This window comes from Oncorhynchus keta, chromosome 15 (assembly GCF_023373465.1).
Source record: "Oncorhynchus keta strain PuntledgeMale-10-30-2019 chromosome 15, Oket_V2, whole genome shotgun sequence".
Taxonomy (NCBI): Eukaryota; Metazoa; Chordata; class Actinopteri; order Salmoniformes; family Salmonidae; genus Oncorhynchus; species Oncorhynchus keta.
Genome location: NC_068435.1, coordinates 21,735,626 through 21,758,252, shown reverse-complemented (window position 1 = coordinate 21,758,252; position 22,627 = coordinate 21,735,626). Strand labels below are relative to the sequence as shown.

Below are 22,627 nucleotides of genomic sequence, written 5' to 3'. Positions count from 1 at the left end.
TTTTGTAGTTCGTTCCAGTCATTGGCAGCAGAGAACTGGAAGGAGAGGCGGCCAAAGAAAGAATTGGTTTTGGGGGTGACTAGAGAGATATACCTGCTGGAGCGTGTGCTACAGGTGGGAGATACTAAGTTCCATCTTGAGTTGATGGGTAGACTACAGTCTGGGATCTGGGAATAATGGTCATTTCAATTGTTGAACCATTGATTCTATTCATGGATAATACAATGTATAAATGTACACCAATGTAATTATTTGTTATGCCTCATCTGAGCAGGATCAGATGGTGACAGGGGTCTCATCGGGGGTCAGGCAGCCAGGGAAGACCAGTCTGACTGAGATGGGGTGACTTTTTGCAGACACAACACTATTTTCTCTGTGCAGCAAACACTGGACAAGCAAAAAGATTGAAAATATTGTAAGACAGTCTGACAAACCTCTAAAGTTGAGGATTGATAAAGGCTTTTCCCGATGACACAAAACATGTCAAACTAAAATGTGAGGAAGACCTGGGAGACGCAATTCATGACGACGAATGAATGTTACGTTAGAATGCCCAGTCATGTTCATATAATCTCAGACATAAATTACTGCAGTTTAAGACCATCAATAGAGCAACTACAGTTGAAGTCGGAAGTTTACACTTTGGTTGGAGTCATTAAGACTAGTTTTTCAACCACTCCACAAAAAAACTATAGTTTTGGCAAATCGGTTAGGACATCTACTTTGTGCATGACACAAGTCATTTTTCCAACAATTGTTTGCAGACAGATTATTTCACTTAGAATTGCCATTAATAGAAAGGTTGGTTATCCTCCCACAATGGATTTTTGCAAATGTATAAAATAAAATAAACTTAAATATCACATTTACATAAGTATTCAGACCCTTTACTCAGTAGTTTGTTGAAGCACCTTTAGCAGTGATTACAGCCTCAAGTCTTATTGGGTATGATGCTACAAGCTTGGCACAGCTATATTTGGGGAGTAACTCATTCTTCTCTGCAGATCCTCTCAAGCGCTGTCAGGTGAGATGGGGAGCGTTGTTGCACAGTTATTTTCAGGTCTCTCCAGAGATATTCAATCGGTTTCAAGTCCAGGCTCTGGCTGGGCCACTCAACGACATTCAGAAACGTGTCCCAAAGCCTCTCCCGTGTTGTCTTGGCTGTGTGCTTAGGGTAGTTGTCCTGTTGGAAGGTGAACTTTCACCCCAGTCTGAGGTCCTAAGCGCTCTGGAGTAGGTTTTCATCAAGGTGCTCTCTGTACTTTGCAACGTTCATCCTTCCCTCGATCCTGACTAGTCTCCCAGTCCCTGCCACTGAAAAACATCTTCACAACATAATGCTGCCATCACCATGCTTCACCATAGGGATGGTGCCAGGTTTCCTCCAGATGTGAAGGTATTCAGGCCAATTCTTGGTTTCGTCAAACCAGAGAATCTTGTTGCTCATGGTCTGAGAGTCCTTTAGGTGCCTTTTGGCAAACTCGGGCTGTCATGTGCCTTTTACTAAGGAGAGGCTTCAGTCTGGCCACTCTACCATAACGGCCTGATCGGTGGAGTGCCTCAGAGATGGTTATACTTCTGGAAGGTTGTCCGATCTCCACAGAGGAACTCCACAGAGGAACTCAGAGTGATCATCGGGTTCGTGGTCACCTTCTTGACCAAGGCCCTTCTCCCCCGATTGCTCAGTTTGGCCGGGCGGCCAGCTCTAGGAAGAGTCTTGGTGGTCCAAACTTCTTCCATTTAAGAATGATGGGGACCACTGTGTTCTTGGGGACCTTTAGTGCTGCAGACATTTTTTGGTACCCTTCCCCAGATCTGTGACTCGACACAATGCTGTCTCAGGGCTCTACGGACAACTCCTTCGACCTCATGGCTTGGTTTTTGCTCTGACGTCCACTGTCAACAGTGGGACCTTATATAGACAGGAGTGTGCCTTTCGAAATCATGTCCAGTCAATTGAATTTACCACAGGTGGACTCCAATAAAGTTGTAGAAACATCTCAATGATGATCAACCAAAATAGGATGCACCTGAGCACAATTTTGAGTCTCATATCAAAGGATCTGAACACTTATGTAAATAAGGTGAGTCAGCGCGCGTGTTCAATGTAAGGACCAGGTGTGAAGTATTTTTGGCAAAGACTGAGATGTGCAATACAATTATTCATTACAGGGCGAACCACTGTAAAAGCTTCATTACATTTCTGGTTTTCTTTCATTGATTTATATGGTAAAATATAAATAGTAGGTCATTGAGGAAATGCATTTGACTGTGGAAGAGTAGTATGAATATCAGGAATGTAACGTTTATGGCCCAGGCATTAGTAGAGTATCTGAAAGTAGCTAAACTCCTGACAAAGATTAAGCCTAGTTCTGGACTAAGAAAAACTTTCAATGGAAAATGTATGTCTGGGAAATCAGCCCTGAGAGTGTTGACAATTAGTCCATGTTATTACTCAAAACAAGTATTATGACACAAAAACAATTGTTTGGCCTGAATAGTATGGTTCAACTGGTTTCAGTTATGTTCTCTTCATGAGATAGAGCGGTGTAAAGCCAGTCAGTTACCCTGTCTTTACAGCTCAATGTAAACATGGTGTGTTTAGGTAAATTCATCACCTTGGTTAAAGGTGACACAGATACAGTATATTATAGAACATGTATGTATTTGGGACTTGTGGTGAACTGCAGCACACTTATCGGGAGTCAACTGTGGAACATTAATGGAATTCACAGCCAGCACTGCTGGTAAACTTTAACAAAGATTTAGGGGCACCCTATTCCCTTTACAGTGCACTACTTTTGACTAGAGCCCTTATGACCAAGACCCATAGGGCTCTAGTCAAAAGTAGAGCATTATGCAGAGTTTCCACCTGAGAATTACCCCAGTGTGACTTTTCTGTTTCTATCTCCACGGACCGGCACACACGGACCGACACACATGGACCGGCACACACGGACCGGCACACACGGACCGACACACACGGACCGGCACACACGGACCGGCACACACGGACCGGCACACACGGACCGGCACACACGGACCGGCACACACGGACCGGCACACACGGACCGGCACACACGGACCGGCACACACGGACCGGCACACACGGACCGGCACACACGGACCGGCACACACGGACCGGCACACACGGACCGGCACACACGGACCGGCACACACGGACCGGCACACGGACCGGCACACACGGGCGACACGGACACACACGGACACACACACGGATCCAGGTGGCAAACACATGTAGGGATGGTGCCATTTGGGACACACGGACCGACACGGACTAACATTAACATAAACAGTGGTGACACACTAGAGAGAGAGAGAGAGAGACAGAGAAAGACAGAGAGAGAGGCAGAGAGAGAGACAGAGAGAGACAGAGAGAGAGAGAGAGAGAGAGAGAGAGAGAGAGAGACAGATAGAGAGAGAGGCAGAGAGAGAGAGAGAGAGACAGAGAGAGAGAGAGAGACAGATAGAGAGAGAGACAGAGAGAGGCAGAGAGAGAGAGAGAGGCAGAGAGCGAGGCATAAAGGAGGAAAGAACAGAGGCTGGGGCTACCACAACACAGGCCACATATCACAGTCACATGTTTGTTTGGAAACACTGGATGCCTGCGGGTGACTAGTGACAGGTGACTGGGGCAGGCAGGAGGGAGGGGGCCATTTTTGTTGTTGTTTCTGTTAGACTTAACAACAGGGATTGAATAGATTTAAGGATTCACTACAGCAACAACACATTTAGATTTGGTTTAGTTTTCAGTTTCAGAATATCGGTATGAAGATAATGGGAGAATGATAGAGTAGTCAATTTAAAAAAATAAGCTGTAAAATACTTCCATATGATTTGCGAAAGGTCTTAAGTGTAAGGCAACGCTAGAAAATCCCTGAAGAAATAACAACACTTGTTTCCGCGGCTCTCTGTCTCTGTGGCATTTGATACTTTACAAGAGGACTCCTCCTAAGGATCTAGTCTGGTGATGTCAACATGAGTATTTACAGTGTTGACCAGATGACTACTGGCTGCCATTCTTTTGTGTGGCTCTCACTACGCTAAAAGGATTCTCTTAATATTACTGACTGATAGTTGCTGCAACTACTTTGCACATAAATGCATCTTTGTGTCAACTGAACAGAATGACACTTCCTTTATAAACTCCTAACCCAAAGCAAAACATGCAAATGTCAGAAGAGAGAGAATGAAGAAAAACAGCTACTACTCCCAAAAGACTGTCTGTATCATCCATCCTGTCACTTAGCAAACACAGCCTGTGTCCAAAATAGCATCTTATCCCTTATCCCTATAGTGCACTACCTTTGGCGAGGGCCCATAGGACTCTGGTCAGAAGTAGTGCACTATAAAGGGAGTAGGGCGCCATTTTTGGATGCAGACCCATCAGGCCGTTGTCTAATCTCCCTAATACTGTTCCAACAGACACCCCATTGTTGGGCTACAAAAATTGACTGTAAGAGTGTAGTAGATGGTGGTGGGTCCAGTTTTGACAAAATGCTGAGCTGCGAAGCTCTGTCTAGGAGAGAAAGGCTCTGTGTCCCAAATGGCACCCTATTCCTTATATAGTGCACTACTTTTGACCAGAGCCCTATGGGTGAGAAAAGTAGCACTGACAGGGCCAGACTGAGGCCAAAGCACCATTAGTCTTGTCAATCAGATTGCCTCAGTCTTCCCCTGAGAAGACTATTTCTCTGCAACTAAAGAATCCAAGAATCTTACTCAACACCAGACAGGGATGTCATTTCAGATTTGTATAATAGTATTATTTGCATAATGGAAAGTGAAAATCATATTGGCAGTAAATTATTTCCTCTGAGCACGTTATTGAAGGCCAATGACACCAATGCTTCTAAATGGGTTATTCATGTGATGAGATGCTCACTGATGGGAATAAATGACTCTCCTTTTACTGGTCAATAAATCAACTAACCACCTCTCGTACTCCTGCCAAGGCTTAATCTGCTGGAAATGATTCATTAGCAGTAAGTGGGAATTTAACTTCTCTCCTGCCTGCAAACTTTGGACATTTCTTTTTGGACAGACACCTTCAATGGTTTAAGGCTAATTCCAGGTACAGAGATGATTGGTTTGTGATTACAGTCAAACTTTTATGTAAAAATGCTTCCCTTTTCCTCTCTTCAAAACCAGCAGTTTTAATAGGAAATAGGACAGCGTCTAAGCATCTCTACATCATTTCAGGCCGGTGTCTACAGACAGAGAAGTAGGAAGGAGGAGACAGGAGGGGAGGAATAGGGAGCGAGTGATGGAAGAGAACAAGAAACAGAAATGGAGTTGAAAGTGGTGGAAAATGTATGAAAGAACAGTGAGATTGTCTGTCCCCGGTTTCTCCTACTGTGTCAAACTGTACCATAACAGCTAACTTGTACAGTTGAAGTCGAAAGTTTACCTACACTTAGGTTGGAGTCATTAAAACACCGTTTTTCAACCACTCCACAAATGTCTTGTTAACCAACTATAGTTTTTAATTTATAATTCACTACTTATAATTCACTGTATCACAATTCCAGGGGGTCAGAGGTTTACAAACACTAAGTTGACTGTGCCTTTAAACAGCTAGAAAAATTCCATAAAATTATGGCATGGCTTTAGAAGCTTATGATAGGCTAATTGGCATAATTTGAGTCAATTCGAGGTGTACCTGTGGATGAATTTCAAGGCCTACCTTCAAACTCAGTGCCTCTTTGCTTGACATTGTGGGAAAATCAAAAGAAACCAGCCAAGATCTCCAAAAAAGAACTGTAGACCTCCCCAAGTCTGGTTCATCCTTGGGAGCAATTTCCAAATGCCTGAAGGTACCACGTCCATCTGTACAAACAATAGTACGCAAGTATAAACACCATGGGACCACACAGCCATCATAACGCTCAGGAAGGAGACGCGTTCTGTCTCCTAGAGATGAACGTACTTTGGTACGAAAAGTGCAAATCAATCCCAGAACAACAGCAAAGGACCTTGTGAAGATGCTGGAGGAAACAGGTACAAAAGTATCTATATCCACATTAAAATGAGTCCTATATCGACATAACCTGAAAGGCGGCTCAGCAAGGAAGAAGCCACTGCTCCAAAACTGTCATACAAAAAGCCAGACTAGTTTGCAAATGCACATGGGGACAAAGATTGTACTTTTTGGAGAAATGTCCTCTGGTCTGATGAAACAAAAATAGAACTGTTTGGCCATAATGACCATCGTCATGTTTGGAGGAAAAAGGGGGAGGCTTGCAAGAAGAACACCATCCCAACTGTGAAGCACGGGGGTGGCAGCATCATGTTTTGGGGGTGCTTTGCAGCAGGAGGGACTGGTGCACTTTACAAAATATATGGCATCATGAGGTAGGACAATTATGTGGATATATTGAAGCAACATCTCAAGACATCAGTCAGGAAGTTAAAGCTTGTTCGCAAATGAGTCTTCCAAATGGACAATGACCCCAAGTATACTTCCAAAGTTGTGGCAAAATGGCTTAAGGACAACAAAGTCAAGGTATCAGAGTGGCCAACACAAAGCCCTCACCTCAATCCTATAGAAAATGTGTGAGCACAACTGAAAAAAGCGTGTGCGAGCAAGGGGGCCTACAAACCTGACTCAGTTACACCAGCTCTGTCAGGAGGAATGGGCCAAAATTCACCCAACTTATTGTGGGAAGCTTGTGGATGTCTACCCAAAACGTTTGATCCAAATTAAACAATTTAAAGGCAATGCTACCAAATACTAATTGAGTGTCTGTAAACTTCTGACCCACTGGGAATGTGATGAAAGAAATAAAAGCTGAAAGAAATCATTCTCTCTACTATTATTCTGACATTTAATATTAAATGTGAAATAAAGTGGTGATCCTGACTGACCAAAGACAGGAAATTATTACTAGGATTAAATGACAGGAATTGTGAAAAACCTGAATTTAAATGTATTTGGCTGAGGTGTATGTAAACTCCCGACTTCAGCTGTATATCTCAACAGAGCTGAAGCACACAGAGCTTGTGATACATTACAAGACATTTTCTTCAAGGCATGAGCAGTGAACACCATCTTATATCTGATAATAAACCAGTCTATTTGACATATGTAGGCAGTGATAAATGTAAGAGAGAATAAAGACAGTTGAGGAAAGGGTTTGTAGTTTTACTTCCTGTTGACAACTCCATGTACAATGCACACGCTGTTCACATGGGGGGAGAGAATAGCATGGCAAGGGACTCATGCAGACTCATAATAATATATAGACCGTTTCTGACCATATAATCAATAAAGGATGTTCCTTCTGCACCAAATAATTAGTGCAATGAATGGTATCTAGCCACTACATTGATAAATAGAAAAGGAGGGGACATGTTCAGAACACCTCCAGAAGGCTACAGGAGTTCTTCCCCATTACATTCAAGATGATATCACTCATCATCAATTACTTACTAGTAATGAGCTATAAGTCGACTTCAAAGCACCCAGCATGTTAGGTCAGTGCATCCCAAATGGCACCCTATTCCCTATATATTGTGCTACATTTGACCAGAGCCCTATGGGGAATAGGGTTCCATTTGGGACGCAAGCCGTGACTTAGCTCACCCAACCCTGAGAGCCCATTATGGACTTAATAACAAGATACCATTACACAAACCCCACAGAGAGAAGAGAGGAGAGACTCCCTGCATCTATAAACTTAAATAGGAGCGTCAGCTGATGCCTGCCTGGCGCCCTGGTCTGCAGAATGAGCAATCATCTTAAGGCAGGATTCAGGAACACAGTAAGCTTTGTGTGACAGAGAGAACATAAGACTGCGTTGTCCCCCCCAATCTCCCATCTCCCTCTGAGAGTGTATATTTCTTTGTGACCATCTCCCTCTCTCTCCCTACCTCTTTCTCTCTCTCTACAAAATAAGTTTTTGCTCAAAGATATTATTCAAATTTTAACTAGAGAGAAATTATATTTATTCTAGGATATTTCCTGAATATAGGACACGGGATCGTTGGTATTGAACATGTTGTCTTCTATACTCAAGTAATGAGAAAAAAGGGCCTTGCCAGTCGGCACCATTCTCAACAGAATAATTGTGTCCCAAATGGCATCCTATTCTCTATACATTGAACTACTTTTGACCAGAGCCCAGACACTTGTGAAAGGTAGTGCACTGTAAGGGGTGCGTACTGGTGGCAGAGAAGTCAGGCGCAGGAGAGCAAAAACTGTGTTACAACGGTGCAGTATAAAAATCACTGTCAACAGAACAATCAATAGAATGAGTACAAAACCCGTGGCACACCAGAATACCGTGCACAAGCACTTACAATAAACACTTCTGGACAAGGACATGGGGGGAACAGAGGGTTAAATACACAACATGGAATTATGGAATTGAAACCAGGTTTGTGGGAAGACAAGACAAATGGAAAATGAAAAGTGGATTGATGATGGCTAGAAGACCGGCGACGCCGACCGCCAAATGCCACCCGAACAAGGAGAGGAACCAACTTCGGCGGAAGTCTTGACAGCACTATAAAGGGAATGGGGTACCATTTGTCATGTGCATATGTGAGGCAGATCCACCCAGAAGTCATCTCTGACAGGCAGGCTGCTTTCTTCAAAAGCAGCCTGCCTGCCTGGCCCGTCAGTCTTAAATCTAATCTTAGTATCAGTCAAGAGATCAGTTCATACAGGGCAAGCATGGGGTTTGAAATGGTGTCGTGATGACCCCTGCTTAAAAACACAGGATTGGAGAGAGTCACTTTAGGAAAGGGCCACAAATAAGTGGGATGTGACATGACCCAGGCTGCCTGGGTCAGACATCACATAACCCAGGCTGCCCGAGTCAGACATCACATAACCCAGACTGCCCGAGTCAGACATCACATAACCCAGACTGCCCGAGTCAGACATAACATAACCCAGGCTGCCCGAGTCAGACATCACATAACCCAGACTGCCCGAGTCAGACATCACATAACCCAGACTGCCCGAGTCAGACATAACATAACCCAGACTGCCCGAGTCAGACATAACATAACCCAGACTGCCCGAGTCAGACATAACATAACCCAGACTGCCCGAGTCAGACATCACATAACCCAGGCTGCCCGAGTCAGACATCACATAACCCAGACTGCCCGAGTCAGACATAACATAACCCAGGCTGCCCGAGTCAGACATAACATAACCCAGACTGCCCGAGTCAGACATCACATAACCCAGGCTGCCCGAGTCAGACATCACATAACCCAGGCTGCCCGAGTCAGACATCACATAACCCAGGCTGCCAGAGTCAGACATCACATAACCCAGGCTGCCCGAGTCAGACATCACATAACCCAGGCTGCCCGAGTCAGACATCACATAACCCAGGCTGCCCGAGTCAGACATCACATAACCCAGGCTGCCCGAGTCAGACATCACATAACCCAGGCTGCCCGGGTCAGACATTCACATAACCCAGACTGCCCGGGTCAGACATCACATAACCCAGGCTGTCCGGGTCAGACATTCACATAACCCAGACTGCCCGGGTCAGACATCACATAACCCAGGCTGTCCGGGTCAGACATCACATAACCCAGGCTGCCCGGGTCAGACATCACATAACCCAGGCTGCCCGGGTCAGACATCACATAACCCAGGCTGCCCGGGTCAGACATCACATAACCCAGACTGCCCGAGTCAGACATCACATAACCCAGGCTGCCCGGGTCAGACATCACATAACCCAGACTGCCCGGGTCAGACATCACATAACCCAGGCTGTCCGGGTCAGACATAACATAACCCAGGCTACCCGGGTCAGACATCACATAACCAAGGCTGCCCGAGTCAGACATCACATAACCCAGGCTGCCAGAGTCAGACATCACATAACCCAGGCTGCCCGGGTCAGACATCACATAACCCAGGCTGCCCGGGTCAGACATCACATAACCCAGGCTGCCCGGGTCAGACATCACATAACCCAGGCTGCCCGAGTCAGACATCACATAACCCAGGCTGCCCGGGTCAGACATCCCATAACCCAGGCTGCCCGGGTCAGACATCACATAACCCAGGCTGCCCGGGTCAGACATCACATAACCCAGGCTGCCCGGGTCAGACATCACATAACCCAGGCTGCCCGGGTCAGACATCACATAACCCAGGCTGCCCGGGTCAGACATCACATAACCCAGGCTGCCCGGGTCAGACATCACATAACCCAGGCTGCCCGGGTCAGACATCACATAACCCAGGCTGCCTGGGTCAGACATCACATAACCCAGACTGCCCGAGTCAGACATCACATAACCCAGGCTGCCCGAGTCAGACATCACATAACCCAGACTGCCCGGGTCAGACATCACATAACCCAGGCTGTCCGGGTCAGACATAACATAACCCAGGCTACCCGGGTCAGACATCACATAACCCAGGCTGCCCGAGTCAGACATCACATAACCCAGGCTGCCAGAGTCAGACATCACATAACCCAGGCTGTCCGGGTCAGACATAACATAACCCAGGCTACCCGGGTCAGACATCACATAACCCAGGCTGCCCGAGTCAGACATCACATAACCCAGGCTGCCCGGGTCAGACATCACATAACCCAGGCTGCCCGGGTCAGACATAACATAACCCAGGCTGCCCGAGTCAGACATCACATAACCCAGGCTGCCCGGGTCAGACATCCCATAACCCAGGCTGCCTGGGTCAGACATCACATAACCCAGGCTACCCGGGTCAGACATCACATAACCCAGGCTGCCCGGGTCAGACATCACATAACCCAGACTGCCCGGGTCAGACATCACATAACCCAGGCTGCCCGGGTCAGACATCACATAACCCAGGCTGCCCGGGTCAGACATCACATAACCCAGACTGCCCGAGTCAGACATCACATAACCCAGGCTGCCCGGGTCAGACATCACATAACCCAGGCTGCCCGGGTCAGACATCACATAACCCAGGCTGCCCGGGTCAGACATCACATAACCCAGACTGCCCGAGTCAGACATCACATAACCCAGACTGCCCGAGTCAGACATCACATAACCCAGACTGCCCGGGTCAGACATCACATAACCCAGGCTGCCCGGGTCAGACATCACATAACCCAGACTGCCCGGGTCAGACATCACATAACCCAGGCTGTCCGGGTCAGACATCACATAACCCAGGCTGCCCGGGTCAGACATCACATAACCCAGGCTGCCCGGGTCAGACATCACATAACCCAGGCTGCCCGGGTCAGACATCACATAACCCAGACTGCCCGGGTCAGACATCACATAACCCAGACTGCCCGAGTCAGACATCACATAACCCAGACTGCCCGAGTCAGACATCACATAACCCAGACTGCCCGAGTCAGACATCACATAACCCAGACTGCCCGGTCAGACATCACATAACCCAGACTGCCCGGGTCAGACATCACATAACCCAGGCTGCCCGGGTCAGACATCACATAACCCAGACTGCCCGGGTCAGACATCACATAACCCAGGCTGTCCGGGTCAGACATCACATAACCCAGGCTGCCCGGGTCAGACATCACATAACCCAGGCTGCCCGGTCAGACATCACATAACCCAGGCTGCCCGGGTCAGACATCACATAACCCAGACTGCCCGAGTCAGACATCACATAACCCAGGCTGCCCGGGTCAGACATCACATAACCCAGGCTACCCGGGTCAGACATCACATAACCCAGGCTGTCCGGGTCAGACATCACATAACCCAGGCTGCCCGGGTCAGACATCACATAACCCAGGCTGCCCGGTCAGACATCACATAACCCAGACTGCCCGAGTCAGACATCACATAACCCAGGCTGCCCGGGTCAGACATCACATAACCCAGACTGCCCGGGTCAGACATCACATAACCCAGGCTGTCCGGGTCAGACATAACATAACCCAGGCTGTCCGGGTCAGACATCACATAACCCAGGCTGCCCGAGTCAGACATCACATAACCCAGGCTGCCGGAGTCAGACATCACATAACCCAGGCTGTCCGGGTCAGACATCACATAACCCAGGCTACCCGGGTCAGACATCACATAACCCAGGCTGCCAGAGTCAGACATCACATAACCCAGGCTGCCCGGGTCAGACATCACATAACCCAGGCTGCCCGGGTCAGACATCACATAACCCAGGCTGCCCGGGTCAGACATAACATAACCCAGGCTGCCCGAGTCAGACATCACATAACCCAGGCTGCCCGGGTCAGACATCCCATAACCCAGGCTGCCCGGGTCAGACATCACATAACCCAGGCTACCCGGGTCAGACATCACATAACCCAGGCTGCCCGGGTCAGACATCACATAACCCAGACTGCCCGGGTCAGACATCACATAACTCAGGCTGCCCGGGTCAGACATCACATAACCCAGGCTGCCCGGGTCAGACATCACATAACCCAGACTGCCCGAGTCAGACATCACATAACCCAGGCTGCCCGGGTCAGACATCACATAACCCAGGCTGCCCGGGTCAGACATCACATAACCCAGGCTGCCCGGGTCAGACATCACATAACCCAGACTGCCCGAGTCAGACATCACATAACCCAGACTGCCCGAGTCAGACATCACATAACCCAGACTGCCCGGGTCAGACATCACATAACCCAGGCTGCCCGGGTCAGACATCACATAACCCAGACTGCCCGGGTCAGACATCACATAACCCAGGCTGTCCGGGTCAGACATCACATAACCCAGGCTGCCCGGGTCAGACATCACATAACCCAGGCTGCCCGGGTCAGACATCACATAACCCAGGCTGCCCGGGTCAGACATCACATAACCCAGACTGCCCGAGTCAGACATCACATAACTCAGGCTGCCCGAGTCAGACATCACATAACCCAGACTGCCCGGGTCAGACATCACATAACCCATCAGACATAACATAACCCAGGCTGTCCGGGTCAGACATCACATAACCCAGGCTGCCCGAGTCAGACATCACATAACCCAGGCTGCCAGAGTCAGACATCACATAACCCAGGCTGCCCGGGTCAGACATCACATAACCCAGGCTGCCCGGGTCAGACATCACATAACCCAGGCTGCCCGGGTCAGACATCACATAACCCAGGCTGCCCGGGTCAGACATAACATAACCCAGGCTGCCCGGGTCAGACATCACATAACCCAGGCTGCCCGGGTCAGACATCACATAACCCAGACTGCCCGAGTCAGACATCACATAACCCAGACTGCCCGGGTCAGACATCACATAACCCAGGCTGCCCGGGTCAGACATCACATAACCCAGACTGCCCGAGTCAGACATCACATAACCCAGACTGCCCGGGTCAGACATCACATAACCCAGGCTGACCGGGTCAGACTCAGGCTTTTCATTCAAACAGAACTAGACCCAACCTTATACAAACACAACTGTTATGGCTTGATGAAGTCTTCATAAGTCCTTTATAGACTAATTCTTCAGAAGTTGTAGGGTCGTTTCACGAAGAGTACAATTTAAGTGTCTGTGATATTTTAAGTAAAAATGTGCAGCACCAATATTCAATAAAACAATGATGTTATACTAAATGAAGGTGACTAATTATACCACATGGAAATTCAATGAATCAATTTAGTCTTTTTTTTTACACTTAACGCCAACATTTCTTCAAGTTGTTACCATCATTGCAAAGCCCTAGTTATGTTCTTGCTTTGACAGTCATTTCTGAAGATAATTATTTAATTAATATTATTAGTGAATAATTTATATATGTCCCTCATTTTAAGGTCAACCCTGATATGTGAACAGAACTCTCATTTTATTATGGTGAAACTACTCCATTTTAAATTATTTTTTCAAAAGAAAAGTATTACCCATAGTAACTGTTACCCATAGTTAGGCTAGAAATATTTTAACAATGTCATTTTTGGGGAGAAGCTTACATTCAATTGCTACTCCCGGTTGCCACAACAAGCTTCCATCTCCCCCGTCACAAGGAGATGTATGGCTGATTATGATGAAAACCTCAACCCTGTTACGGTCAACCCTGTTACGGTCAACCCCGTTACGGTCAACCCCGTTACGGTCAACCCCGTTACGTTCAACCCTGTTACGGTCAACCCTGTTACGGTCAACCCTGTTACAGTCAACCCTGTTACGGTCAACCCTGTTACAGTCAACCCTGTTACGTTCAACCCTGTTACGGTCAACCCTGTTACGGTCAACCCTGTTACAGTCAATCCTGTTACGTTCAACCCTGTTACGTTCAACCCTGTTACGTTCAACCCTGTTACGTTCAACCCTGTTACGTTCAACCCTGTTACGGTCAACCCTGTTACGGTCAACCCTGTTACGTTCAACCCTGTTACGGTCAACCCTGTTACGGTCAACCCTGTTACGTTCAACCCTGTTACGGTCAACCCTGTTACGGTCAACCCTGTTACGTTCAACCCTGTTACGGTCAACCCTGTTACGTTCAACCCTGTTACGGTCAACCCTGTTACGGTCAACCCTGTTACTTTATTGGCACTTACTATTGTCACTTTTTTTATTCAACCCCTGGAGATGAGAAAACATGTTTTTTATGAAGTTGAACATGTGCTCATTACATCAGAATGTCATGTTTTTTTTACCAAGTTACACTACACAAAATGTACTCTATTCGTGGAACGACCCTGTAGTTCTTTTAAAAGAGGGACCCAGAACTATTTTGACAAGAGTATTCTAATAACAAATAGTGATATTTAGTCCATGAGAGTCTTGGGGTTAACAGTCCATCCTTTCAGAAGTGAATAACCCTCTTTATTTATAGTGTCTCATAAGACTCCCCATCTCTAAATGAAGGCATTAGTTTGTCTCTCTCAGTAGTGATTTGTCCCGCTGGGCATGTAATTTGCATCTACAGGTTTCAGCTGCTGCTGTGGTAAGGCAGCTACAGATAACACACACAACTGCTGTGGTAGGACAGCGACAGACAGACAGACCCCTGATCAGTCTGCTGTTCAGAAGCACATCGCCACCCTGTCTGTGACCTCACTCGCAGACCTCGTCCCAAATAGCACCCTATTCCCTATATAGTGCACTACTTTTGACCAGGGCTCTGGATGCTGTCTGACAGACACCCAACATTGTATAAGCTGCCTTAATTTAGCTGGAACCCAGGAAGAGGAGCTGCTGCTTTGGCTAATGGGGATCCATAATAAATACAAACACATTCACCAATACGCTCCTTTCAAATCACGAAATGAGCAGTCCCCAGTATCTCTCTCTCTCTGTCAGTCTCTCTTTAATCTCCCTCCCTCTATTTTTTTCCTCACCATCCATATGTGTAGTAGAGGGATACTCTGTATCACATTGCTCTCCGTCTTCAAGCTAAATCTCAAAAGAAGAGGTGTTGTGGTGGTGTTTCTAGGGACTCACAAGGCTGCTCCAGAATAACATGCTGGGTGCATTAAACCCACACCACCAGATTATGGGTTTGCTGTTCTGTCCATTCCAGCTCTCAGAAGTAAGAGCCAAGGCAGAGTGAGACATCCACTTAAATCCACTTTAAGCACTGGACATACCCATAAGAAATACTGATGAATCTTCAGTGGCCTGATGTCGTGATAGGGAATGGAGGAAACCCCAATAGTAGTTGATGTCAAATGTGCAGACATTGCAGTTCATGGATTTTCAGACATGCGTGTTGCAGAGCAGACCTTACAATATTTCACTTCAGAGATTTTAATCTCTACATGAGTCGGTCCAGCTTGAGCAGGTTATACCCATTTACACTTTGAGAGTAAATGTATCAATTTTTAATATATGTTTCAATAAAGAGTGCTATACCATGCCACCATTGGTATGTCTTTCATGCTCCAAGTGAAAACAAAGAGAAGCATTTATGAACAGGATGTTGTCTGCTCTGGTGCACCAAGGCTGTCCCCCAAATGGCACACTATTCCCTATAGTGCACCACTTTTGACCAGGACCTATAAAGGCTCAGTCTACGGTCAAAAGTAGTGCTCTTTAATGGGAATAGGGTGCTATTTGGGACAACACATATTTCAACATGTCACATGGGACTGAGAGGCAGACTGGATGCCCATGCTGCCTGCTCCCATGTATAGAAATAACTATGTAATAACATATGTAACAACATACATTCAGATAATCTGGCTGGCCTAATATATGCATTAAATCAATCACAGAGATCCATTGCAAGGGGAAGGAGAAAGCATTGCTGATAGGAATATGCATTTATTATAAATTACCAATAAAGGTCCCACACTAGTAAATGTTGCTACATGCAGCCTGGTCTCATACACTAGATGTAACATAGTAAATATAAATCCTGGATACTAAAATTAGTATGGTATGTTACATTTGGTATGGTTATATAAGACAGCTGCTTACTTAAGGCAAAACAATTAAATGGGGTGGTTGATCAGGCATATAACACTAACGTCTAGCAACCCGAAGGTTGCGAGTTCGAATCTCATCAGTCAATTTTAGCATTTTTGCTAATTATCCAACCTTTCAACTACATACTACTTTTTAGCTACTTTGCAACTACTTACTGTGTTAGCTAACCCTTCCCCTAACATGAACCCTTTTAACTAACCCCTCATATAACCCTAACCTTAACCCTTTAGCTAAACCTTCTCCTAACCTAGCGAACATTAGCCACCTAGCCAGAATTCCTAACATATCATAAGAAATGGGTGATGGACATCTACAAATTAATGCATACCATATGAAATGTAAAATACATTAAATGGAGTGTCTTGGTTTCCGTACAGAATAATACTGTAATGAAACAAGCAGGGAGCAGGTTTCGAACCCTCGACCTTCGAGCCCGAGGCTGTGCCGCAAGGCAGAGTCCATTTCCGCGCTTATAAACCCAGTGTATTATAAACCCAGGGTCGTTACAATACGAAATACCCTGAGACCAGGTTGCAGCGACACGTTATATTTATAGCCTATTTGGCAAGCCAAACCAATAAAACATTCAGTGTGAACTTCAAAATGTTGAGTCGTGTTTCAAAACAGTCACCACCATCACACGAGAACATTAAACATGAATAGGTCTACATTAGGCAATTATTTTATACTTTACCGTCGACATTCTCTCGGTCGCTGATGTGCTGCAGGTTGCAGCCCGTATCCTCCCTACTCAACTCCGGCTCGGTGTTGTACGACTCCAGCCTCGAATGAGCATTTCTTCGGAGCTTCGGACTTGAAGACACACAGCAAGAGGTCGTGCTCCCCATCTTTCCAATGCGTTACAATGTTGCTATTACCTATTGGAAGAATGACACCGGTAGTTCAAATCGCTACTGAAGCGGGGAGGAGGATCAAAGCAACGAGGGTGAAACCACCGCCGCGACCAGCACATGAATAAAACTGTCATTGATAAATCCTCCAACAACATCTGCAACTAAGCAGAGAAATGTTTCGCATTTTACACTGTAAACTGTTTTTAGCCAGCCTACCTTCTAAGTAAATCAATTAAGCTTCCACAGTAAAACAATTAAGCTTCCACAGCATTAAACGCGCTTTTGAACATGACTAACGTTCATTTTTAAATCATCCATGCCTGATGAAGGGGAGACATCGTCGTTTTTATCAGTTGTGTAAAGGGAATGTAAATGGTGCTCTGCGATACACATGATCGTGAAGGCAACACAATTGTAGCTTGAAAAGGTTCCGGTTCAAGTGGGTGGTTACAATTTAGCTCAGAACCTCCTGTCGGGATCACATCAGAGACACATATTCCCAGATCACACAGACCCACAAAGAATTCTATAAACTCCCATATCTTTTATGCGAAATACAGCCATGTGTAATCACAGCAGCAACATTTGTGGCACGTTGCCATGAGAAAAGGGCAACCAATGGAGCAAAACAACATCGTAAATACCACCAATATCTTTCTGTTAATTTAATTCAATTCAAAAGGGTTTATTGGCATGGGAAACATGTTTACATTGCAAAAGCAAGTGAAATAGATCATAAACAAAAGTGAAACAAATAATATAAAAATGAATAGTAAATTTACTCAAAAGTTCCAAAGGAATAGACATTTCAAATGTCATATTATATTATACTGTGTTGTAACGATGTGCAATTAGTTAAAGTACAAAAGGCAAAATAAATAAACATACACATTTAGTTATCTTTCCCCACTATTCTTACTACAATTATTTACACATTGCTAAAACACTGCACATAGCTGATATTATAAACTGTTGGTTCAAGCCCTGAATGCTGATTTGCTGACAGACGTGGTATATCAGACCTTATACCAGGGGTATGGCAAAACATGTATTTTTACTGCTCTAATTATGTTGGTAACCAGTTTATAATAGCAAAAGGCACCCCGGGGGTCTGTGGTGTATGGCCAATATACCATGGCTAAGGGTTGCGTTGTGCATAAGAACAGCCCTTAGCAATGGTATACTGGCCATATACCACACCCCCTCGTGCCTTATTGCACAGGACTACCTGGCATGATGACTCCTTGCTGTCCCCAGCCCACCTGGCCGTGCTGCTGCTCCAGTTTCAACTGTTCTGCCAGTGATTATTATTATTTGACCATGCTGGTCATTTATGAACATTTGAACATCTTGGCCATATTCTGTTATAATCTCCACCCGGCACAGCCAGAAGAGGACTGGCCACCCCTCATAGCCTGGTTCCTCTCTAGGTTTCTTCCTAGGTTCTGGCCTTTCTTGTCACGTTCTGACATTAGTTCCTTTGTTTTGTCTTTTGTTTTAGTATGGTCAGGGCGTGAGTTGAGTGGGTTGTCTCTGTTAGTTTTTCTATGATTTTCTATTTCTGTGTTTGGCCTGATATGGTTCTCAATCAGAAGCAGCTGTCTATCATTGTCCCTGATTGAAAACCATATTTAGGTAGCCTGTTTTCAATTGTGTTTTGTGGGTGGTTATTTTCAGTCTTTGTGTGTCTGCACCAGACATAACTGTTTCGGTTGTTTTTTTTGTTATTCAGTGTTCAGTTTTGATTATTGTTAAATAAGATGAACTGGGTTGAAACTAAGAGTTGAAAACAGCAGGTCTTGGACAGGTAGCACGTCCGGTGAACAGGTCAGGGTTCCTTAGCCGCAGGCAGAACAGCTGAAACTGGAGCAACAGCACGGCCAGGTGTACTGGGGACAGCAAGTAGTCATCAGGCCACGTAGTCCTGAGGCATAGTCCTAGGGCTCAGGTCCTCCGAGAGAGAGAGAGAGAAAGAAAGAGAGAGAGAGAGAGAGAGAAAGAAAGAGAGAGCATACTTAAATTCACACAGGACACCGGACAAGACGAGAAATGCTTCAGATTTAACAGACTGACCCTAGACCCCCAACACATAATCTACTGCAGCAAAAATACTGGAGGCTGAGACAGCAAAGCACACCCACAACATGATGCTGCCACCTCCGTGCTTCACGGTTGGGAAGGAAGAAACCACTGCTCCAAAACCGCCATAAAAAAGCCAGACTACGGTTAGCATCTGCAAATGGGGACAAAGATCGTACTTTTTGGAGAAAAGTCCTCTGGTCAGATGAAACAAAAATAGAACTGTTTGGCCATCATGACCATCGTTATGTTTGGAGGAAAAAGGGCGAGGCTCGCAAGCTGAAGAACACCATCCCAACCGTGAAGCACGGAGGTAGCAGCATCATGCTGTGGGGGTGCTTTTCTGCAGGAGGGACTGGTACACTTCACAAAATAGACGGCATCATGAAGTAGGAAAATTATGTGGGTATATTGAAGCAACATCTCAAGACATCAGTCAGGAAGTTAAAGCTTGTTCGCAAATGGGTCTTCCAAATGGACAATGACCCCAAGCGTACTTCCAAAGTTGTGGCAAAATGGCTTAAGGACAACAAAGTCAAGGTATTGGAGTGGCCATCACAAAGCCCTGACCTCAATTCTATAGAAAATGTGTGGGCAGAACTGAAAAATCATGTGCGAGCAAGGGGGCCTACAAACCTGACTCAGTTACACCAGCTCTGTCAGGAGGAATGTGCCAAAATTTGCCCAACTTATTCTGGGAAGCTTGTGGAAGGCTACCTGAAATGTTTGACCCAAGTTTAACAATTTAAAAGCAATGCTACTAAATACTAATTGAGTGTATGTAAACTTCTGACCCAGTGGGAATGTGATGAAAGAAATAAAAGCTGAAATAAATAATTCTCTCTACTATTATTCTGAAATTTCACATTCTTAAAATAACATAGTGATCCTAACTGACCTAAGACAGGGAATTTCTACTAGGATTAAATGTCAGGAATTGTGAAAAACTAAGTTTAAATGTATTTGACTTAAGTGTATGTAAACTTCCGACTTCAATGTACGTTTCAATACGAAAGTATGAACGTGATAGAGAAGTGCAGGTGTTCCCTCATTTACAGACAGAATGTCATTCGAGATGCAATCAAATATAGATGCAATATCTGTTTTATGTTGTGACATATCTCAACCAGAGATGTTTTATTGTCATGTATGTTACAGCCGTTGTAAGTAGTTTTGGCTCAACTCCATTTAAGATCTTTAAGATATTTGATGTAATAATACCCTCTGTCCACAAGAGGCCAGTGTGGATCAACTATCAGTGAAGGTAGTGGGTTCAGGATTGACCACTGGAGGGCGCAATTTCCTGTAGTGGAAATTTCCACTTCAACCAGACAGTATGAACTTCAGTAAGATGTTGCAATGCTACTAATAAAATATTAAACATACACCCACCTCAAGTTGTTCAACTTCTCAGTTTTGATAGGTCCTATCTGACGGGTGCAATCCTCATATAGTAAGCATTGTAGGCAAGCTGCTAAATATACAGTAGTTGTTGATTTTCCGTATGACAATGAAACCCTCATCTACGCTCGTACATTCACTCTTCAAATGAGCACTTTCTGTGTAAGTGAGAATTGGACATCAATTCTGAGAGAATCTATTCACATATAATCCTCTTTAAAATAACCAACCTCTTTAAAGTGAACTCTTTGGTAAAAATATAAATGTAAGAACTCAGTTCTTTGTATTCACACTGCCCTTGGCGCTGAATGAGGACTCAACTCTTATGCAGGTTCACTTCACCTATTTTGTGGTCGGAGTTCTCTTCGCGTTCACATTGCTATGTTTAGAAAGGAACCAAGATTTTTTTCCAGTAGAATACCTCGTACTGAAGAACTCAGTGACTTTCAACGTGGCACTGTCATAGGATGCCACCTCCCCGACAAGTCAGTTTGTCAAATTTCTACCCTGCGAGAGCTTCCCCGGTCAAAAGTGCTGTTATTGTGAAGTGGAAATATCTAGGAGCAACAACGGCTAAGGCGCGAAGTGAAAGGTCACACAAGCTCACCGAATGGGACCACCGAGTGCTGAAGCCATAAAAATAGTCTGTCCTCAGTTGCAACACTTACTACTGAGTTCCAAACTGCCTCTGGAAGCAACATCAGCACAAGAACTGTTCGTCGGAAGCTTCATGAAATGGGTTTCCATGGCCGAATAGCCGCACACAAGCCTAAGATCACCATGCACAATACCAAGCGTTGGCTGGAGTGGTGTAAAGCTCACTGCCATTGGGGCAATGGAAATGCGTTCTCTGGAGTGATGAATCACGCTTCACCATCTGGCTGTCTGGACAAATCTCTGTTTGGTGGATTCCAGGAGAACGCTACCCACCCCAATGCATAGGGCTGTTTTTCATGGTTCGGGCTAGGGCCCCCAGTTCCAGTGTAGAGAAATCTTAACGCTACAGCATACAATGACAGTCTAGACAATTCTGTGCTTCCAAGTTTGTGGCAACAGTTTCCTGTTTCAGCATGACAATGTCCCATGCACAAAGCGAGGTCCATACAAAAATGGTTTGTCGAGATTGGTGTGGAAGAACTTGACTGGCCTGTACAGAGCCCTGACCTTAACCCCATCGAACACCTTTGTGATGAATTGGAACACCGTCTGAGAGCCAGGCCTAATCGCCCAACATCCGTGCCCAACCTCACTAATGCTCTTGTGGCTGAATGGAAGCAAGTCCCCGCAGCAATGTTCCAACATCTAGTGGAACGCCTTCCCAGAAGAGTGGAGGCTATTATAGCATCAAAGGGGGGGGGACCAACTCCATATTAATGCCCATGATTTTTGGAATTCGATTTTTGACGTGCAGGTATCCACATACTTTTGGTCATGTATGTTGTCGTTCTCAACTATTCAAACCCCACAATCATTAAACAGCTTATGAAGTTCTCTTAGCCTATAGATCTGTGCATGCTTGACAATCGCTAATCAATATCCAAAAACAGCACACAATGTTTTCAGCGAACCTACACATGTTCATCTTCTCTTGTGGCACCAATGTGAGGAGTTATGTCAGGGGAAACGCTGTTGCAGTAGTCTAGTGTGTGGTGCGGAAATAATGACAAGCGAACCTGGGGAGCTTTGTGTTTACATTGCCTTAGAAAATGGAACCGAACCAAGGATTTCAAGTGAACTGAACTCAGACCACCTCTCGATTTGGTCAGTTCGGTTCGCTTTCGGAGGCTCTTTTGAGGGGTCTAAGTTCCTTTGGAGTGTTCACACTGGACAGAAATAAACACACAGAGTTCACAAACATTTGCTGAAAGGGACCAAGTGTGAAAACACCTTAACACATTGTACT

General features: G+C 45.6%; 1 protein-coding gene across 5 annotated transcripts in view; it reads right to left on the bottom strand.

Annotated features, from left to right (window-relative positions):
* Positions 1–17,679, bottom strand: part of LOC118394596 (cyclin-Y-like) — a 39,571-nt gene extending 21,892 nt beyond the window's left edge. For 3 of the 5 annotated variants that reach the window (XM_035787947.2, XM_035787949.2, XM_035787948.2), the window contains exons 1-2: positions 17,461–17,678; positions 17,085–17,268 (exon numbers count right to left, since the gene is read on the bottom strand). In XM_035787947.2, coding sequence (XP_035643840.1) covers positions 17,085–17,238 — 154 coding nt within the window. In that variant the 5' untranslated portion in view covers positions 17,239–17,268; positions 17,461–17,678. Of the gene's footprint in view, positions 1–17,084 lie in introns of all 5 variants that reach the window. The other 2 variants (XM_035787950.2, XM_052463678.1) reach the window with 2 other exon arrangements.
* Between the last annotated feature and the right edge of the window lie 4,948 nt (positions 17,680–22,627).